This window comes from Camelina sativa, chromosome 5 (assembly GCF_000633955.1).
Source record: "Camelina sativa cultivar DH55 chromosome 5, Cs, whole genome shotgun sequence".
Lineage (NCBI taxonomy): Eukaryota > Viridiplantae > Streptophyta > Magnoliopsida > Brassicales > Brassicaceae > Camelina > Camelina sativa.
Window position 1 is genome coordinate 20,014,295 of NC_025689.1, and position 6,111 is coordinate 20,020,405.

Genomic DNA, 6,111 nt, shown 5'->3' on the forward strand with positions numbered 1-6,111 from the left:
TTTAAAAGTTAATAAGAAAAATGTTTTAATAAAAAGGAATGGTTGTCGTTTGAAAATGGGTACGAGTAAATAGTGTTGCAGACTCTGCTCCAACAGTAATTACAACAATGCAATATGCAACCACGACCCACTTGCTTCTATTCATTTCCCATTCTTGCTCTCTCTCCAAATTGACTAATGTTTTAAATGTTATATATATGATGATGATAACACCATTCCTTCTCTTTGCAGTTTGCACGCTTCTTCGTTAGGTTAGGTTGTACGTAAAAAAGTGATGACCTATCAGTTTTAAACCGCAGAGACCAAATAAGTTTCAATTCAGATTACTTAATCGAGTGTTTAAACCGCATATAACTTTTGCTTTTTTATCTTGACATTTACCAAGAAAGGAGAAGTAGTGAAAACAGAAAGTATAAAAGTTTTGACAATCGCTTACACCAAATTTTTAGTACATAAGGTAAAAAGTACACATTTATTGTATAGTGGTTGTAATGGTTTAATTTGGCTCTATTGGTTGAGAAGATATATAAAAAAAAAGTACTGTAATTACTAAGAGAGACCATATTAATTTAAAATGAAATCATGAGCTTGAATAAGTAATACTAGAAGGATGTATCATTGTTATATTTTCTATAGATGACCAATTAAAAACAGGGGTTCATTTCTTATAGTAACATTTTCTGAAGATTTATCTTAAGATAATTAAAATGCAACAAAATACAGAACTAGATATATATATACATAGTATTGTGTCTTGAGAATGTAACTTCAATTATTAACACCGAAATGTCTAAAAACGTAAAGCATCTAAGAAACGGTGCCTCTGTCACTAACCCAAATACTCAACGGTTCAATACAAAACTCTAATAAATGTTTTTTTTCTTCTTTTTTTAGTCAAAATTTGTTTTTTTTTTTTTTTGTTCCTTTAAATGCATAAAAGAAGAATACTGTAACCTAATATTATAGTAGGTTACTAATGTTCTAGTACCCTAATCTTATGTGTTACTAATATTGGGTTACCTTTAAAACTCCAAAAAACAAAGTAGGTATATCATTATATAAACAAGTTTGATAGTATGTCTCCTAATTTTTGTCCCATAGAGGAAACTTAATAGATATATATTGAAGAAAGACAGAGTCCGTGATTACTCATAACACTCTCTTTCTATCTCTATACATATCGACACACCATAAAAGTTGTTCTTTCTCTCCGTCTCCTTAGCCTCTGCATCTGGGCGATTTTCTCTTTCTATCTCCCTACACCTTAGGGAGGTACTGATCCTAAAAACTCATCATCTTTCTATGCCTTCCTCTTTTCTTTCACTTATTTTTTTCATTTCTTTTTCTTTTTTGTTTCTTCCATACTCTGCGCAAAACTAGCGAGTCAAAAAAAATAAAGACACTTGCATGAGCATGATATAATATTATAATATATTTTGTAATTAGAGAAGTGAGAGAAGAGAAGAGAAGAAGGTGGCAGTAGATTCCTGTGGCTTTTTTTGTATAAAGAAACATGAAAAAATGGGTTTGACCGAAGAAACTTGAGGACGGTAACTTCATTATCAACTTTTCTTATTCTATAATATCATTAATTTACTTTTGTATTTGATTTTTGTCAACCGTATCATATTGTAATGTGATGCGTATTACTAGAGAGTATAATAATGGTAATAACAAAATGCTTTGTTACTGTATGTAAATCCCTAGACAAAAAGAATAAGAATAAAAAGAGCAAAATTCTTCATCCCAAGATCCATCAGGAGAGTCAGAGTCAGACCCCATCTCTCATTTCCCATCTCTCCTTGTCACATTTATTTCCTTCTTCTTTTTTTTTCTTCTCTTCTACTATATGCATAATATTTTGAAATTTAATACTTATAATCATACATTTATTGTTATTATTGTTGTTAGAGTCTATGCTAGGGTCCAAGGGTTCATCCCAAGATCCCCTCTTCTTCTCCTTAGGAACTCTCAACTTCTTCACATGGAAATCAATTCCCTCTAGTACCAAATCCTATTACTATTGAAGGTATGTTTATACTCTATGGTCAATTTTCTATTTAGTAGATAATTTTTTTAAAATTAATAACATTAATTAGTACTAGTTTTATCATATTTATGAGCTCATTTTCTGAAATACTAATATAATAAGAAATTTTAAGCACAAGATGAGCTTTGCCCATCGAGAGCCTCAAAACCCAAAAGTCTCTTCTTCACGAGATCCAATCTTTTGCTTTTTAGTAATTAATTACATCTTCTTCCTTCTCTTCTCTCTTCTTCTTCTTCGTCCCCTCTCTCATACCTACCTATAAGCAACACAAAGAACACCATTTTATCCCATCTGTTTTATTCCTTATATTTCGTTAATCCATCCATACGCATTCCAACTATACGGTGCAAATTCAATTTCTTCCTCTCTTTTAACTTGTTTGTTTCTTTATAATGATTTTTAATTCCCCAGGTTATGTCTAGACTGGTCTAGTTACCAAAATTTGACTAGCAATCATATAGCTACAAGTTCCTCTATAATATAGCTAGCTACACATATCTCTAGGTCTGAAATGATATTTTTATATCTTCCAAGCATATATTATATATCTGAATGCATACCTTTATGTTTGACTTTAGAAAAGCACCTTCTTGTTACCCCTTTTTTCCTCTATTTGCTTTCAACAGTTGACGAGAAGGTTGGATCAGTGCATATAATTAATTTTTATATATCTAAGAATTACATATATACAACTCCATGTGTGTGTGTGTGTGCTGTGTATGTGCATATATATAGAACTTACCAAATATCTTTAATACTATACTAATTGCAAAGTTCCTCTTATTTTACAGCTTTTTGTATGCAACCCCAAATAGCAGCTTAAAGAGAAAGCAGAGAGGATCTTCTTTTATTTCTCCTCAGAGAAACAGAAACCATATCTTCAAAGAAGTCTTGTTTAATTTTTGTCGCAGGTAAGCTTTCCTTATTTTAGAGATTGAAACCACTTCTCTAATTTATATTTCTTTCTTTATTTAGCTCACTTATTTCATATATATAAATTATAAAAAACAGAAAAAATCTCCAAATCACATCATTTCGAAATTTTGATTTCCTAATATCTTTTTTTTCCTTTGTAAATTCTTCTACCTCCAAAAAAAAAAAAAAATCAAAACCCTAATTGTTTTTTTTTCAATTCAACGGCGGCTTTGTGTAGGGAGAGGGAAAAGAAAGAAAATTGAAACACTTTCATTTTAATGGCATCTTCATCAACAAACTCACCATGCGCCGCCTGCAAATTTCTTCGGCGAAAATGTCAACCGGAATGCGTATTCGCACCATATTTCCCACCGGACCAGCCACAAAAATTCGCAAACGTTCACAAAGTGTTTGGAGCAAGCAACGTCACTAAGCTCCTTAACGAGCTTCACCCTTCACAACGTGAAGACGCAGTGAACTCTTTGGCCTATGAAGCCGACATGCGTCTCCGTGACCCTGTCTACGGTTGCGTTGGAGTCATCTCTCTCCTCCAACATCAGCTCCGTCAGCTTCAGATAGATCTCAGCTGTGCCAAATCAGAGCTCTCGAAGTACCAAAGCCTCGGTATACTCGCCGCTACTCATCAGAGTCTAGGCATCAACTTACTCGCCGGAGCAGCCGATGGAACAGCTACCNAAATCAGAGCTCTCGAAGTACCAAAGCCTCGGTATCCTCGCCGCTACTCATCAGAGTCTAGGCATCAACTTACTCGCCGGAGCAGCCGATGGAACAGCTACCGCCGCCGTGAGAGATCACTACCACCACCACCAGTTTTTTCCTAGAGAACAGATGTTTGGTGGCTTGGATGTTCCGGCCGGTAACAACTACGACGGTGGGATTCTGGCCATTGGACAGATCACTCAGTTTCAGCAGCCGAGAGCCGCCGCCGGAGACGACGGTCGCCGTACTGTTGATCCTTCTTGAGAATTTAGGGTTTTGGTGGTTCATCATCGTCGATCGCTTGCTTGGTGTTAATGAAATTATAATTTAAAAAGAAATATATTTGATGTGGAAAACCAAAATATTTTAAACGTATGGTACGTCTCTCTTGATGACATTAATTTATGTTTTATTATCATTATTATTATTATCACTTAGATATATGATGATAGTCCCTTTTGTATTTCTTTCAAATTTTATGGATTTATTTCTCTTAATTTATATCACATCGGATCCAAATATGCCGATTCGACTAGGATCTTCATATGTATTTCCAGCAAGAAATGTAGATCTAATATCAGTTAATACTGAGGTGATTTTTAATCAATACTAGTGAATGTTAGACTTGTAAAGTATTTATTATTAAGAAAATAATGAATATAAAACCGTGTAGTGTAGATTAATGTACATGAAATATGTTGTATATACTATAAATGATATATATTTGCAAGAAAAGAGGTTTGATGTGGAACACTGTCAGCGTCAAGGATAATATTTGATGTAGGAAGGAGCTTAACGGAATACAACATGAACATGAAACATCTTATCTCCGGGCGAATGATACCTACTAGGCTCTTTCTAGGCTTTCTCTCTAATCAAGTCTCCTTCATCTATTTATTATGATGACTCTGTATTGTTGTTGTAAATACTAATTGTCACATCAAGTCATCAACTATGTTAGCAGATTTGTTTCTTTTTTCTTTTAACTATTTGGTTACTATAGTAACATGCAAATATCAGTTATCCAGCACTAGCTAGAGTATAACTGCTGTTCTTTAAAAAAAAAAAATCAGTATAGAAATTCACAGAACAAAATACAAAATAAATAACCTTTCACGAAATCTACAAACATACATTTGTTGGAAGAATTCTGACCAACAAAAAAATATGTTAATTTATCTAATGGAAATTCTAACTGAATTTTTGTTGGTAACTCTTAAATAATTTTTTTTTTTTTTTGGTAAAAATTATTTGGTTATAGTAATTTTTTTTTTTTTTGACAACTGGTTATAGTAAGTTGTAACGTGCAAAATCTCAATTACACTACTATTTTAAATCAGCATTTTTATATAAATGAATAGAACATTATATAACGAATTAGTATGCATTATTAAAATCAAATTTAAAAACTATTCTTAAAATGAATACTGGAGTATTAAAAATAAAGATCATTTCTTTCTTTTTCTCTGGTTTGCTTCTAAATGAAGGAAATGTTGTTAGTTTTTAAATACGCGTTTCTCGTTTTTGTTTTCTTTTCTTTTTACGTGTTACAATGCAACTGTATCTAGTCAATTGCATTATTTGTGTCAACTAGTCAATTGCATTTAAGATACATAAAAATGATGATTATAGTATCTATATTTACACTTTAATTTGATATGTTCATTAACTAGTATAATTAATGACAAGTATCGACACAATTCCCAGTGTTGACCAAAATCCCCCAAAGATTCAGAGTATTTTTGAAGAAACCCTAAAGTTAAAAGATTGCCAATATGGTTTTCTCGCCTTGCACCTGTCGCCCGCACGGTTGTATCATCCAATTTTTATTTTTTTACTTTATTACACCATAAATATATTAAAATTAAGCTTATTCTTTTCTTTTCGATCTTTCATGGCCAAAAAGGTTTACCAAAGCAAGTTCATTGACATCGGAATTTCTATAGGATATTTAATTAAAACCCCAACAGCAATTAAAAAAAACATTAAATACATTAACAGACAAGGTAATTAATAAAATAATTACATATTAGAGCTTATTAAATATTACTAATTATATATATTTAAACCATATATTTATAATTAGAATGAGGTTAATTGTTATCACAAATTTTTTAGTAAAAAATAAGATATTTGGATTATTTTTGTTCATCAAATGGTAATAGTAGATATAAGTATAACCTCATTCTAATGAAAAAGTATTATCTGTAAACCATTTATTTATAATTTAATATTTTGTAATATATGGTATATATATATATCATTTGTTCTTTTACGTTCTGAACACACGTTTCATTATTTTGTACCACTCAAAATAGTTGACAAAAAAATATATTTATCACAATTTTTATGTTTTAGAAAAGTATAATATATCAAAACTTATAACTAGAAAAATAAAAACGTGATTAATCTACTAAATTTTTTTT

At 31.4% G+C, this 6,111-nt stretch overlaps 1 protein-coding gene across 1 annotated transcript; it reads left to right on the forward strand.

The window, feature by feature from the left end:
• On the forward strand, window positions 2,142–4,281 carry LOC104787269 (LOB domain-containing protein 6-like). Its single transcript, XM_019245981.1, has 4 exons — window positions 2,142–2,394; window positions 2,842–2,961; window positions 3,204–3,686; window positions 3,718–4,281. The coding sequence occupies exons 3-4, from the start codon at window positions 3,244–3,246 to the stop codon at window positions 3,947–3,949; spliced, it is 675 nt and encodes a 224-aa protein (XP_019101526.1). The 5' UTR covers window positions 2,142–2,394; window positions 2,842–2,961; window positions 3,204–3,243; the 3' UTR covers window positions 3,950–4,281.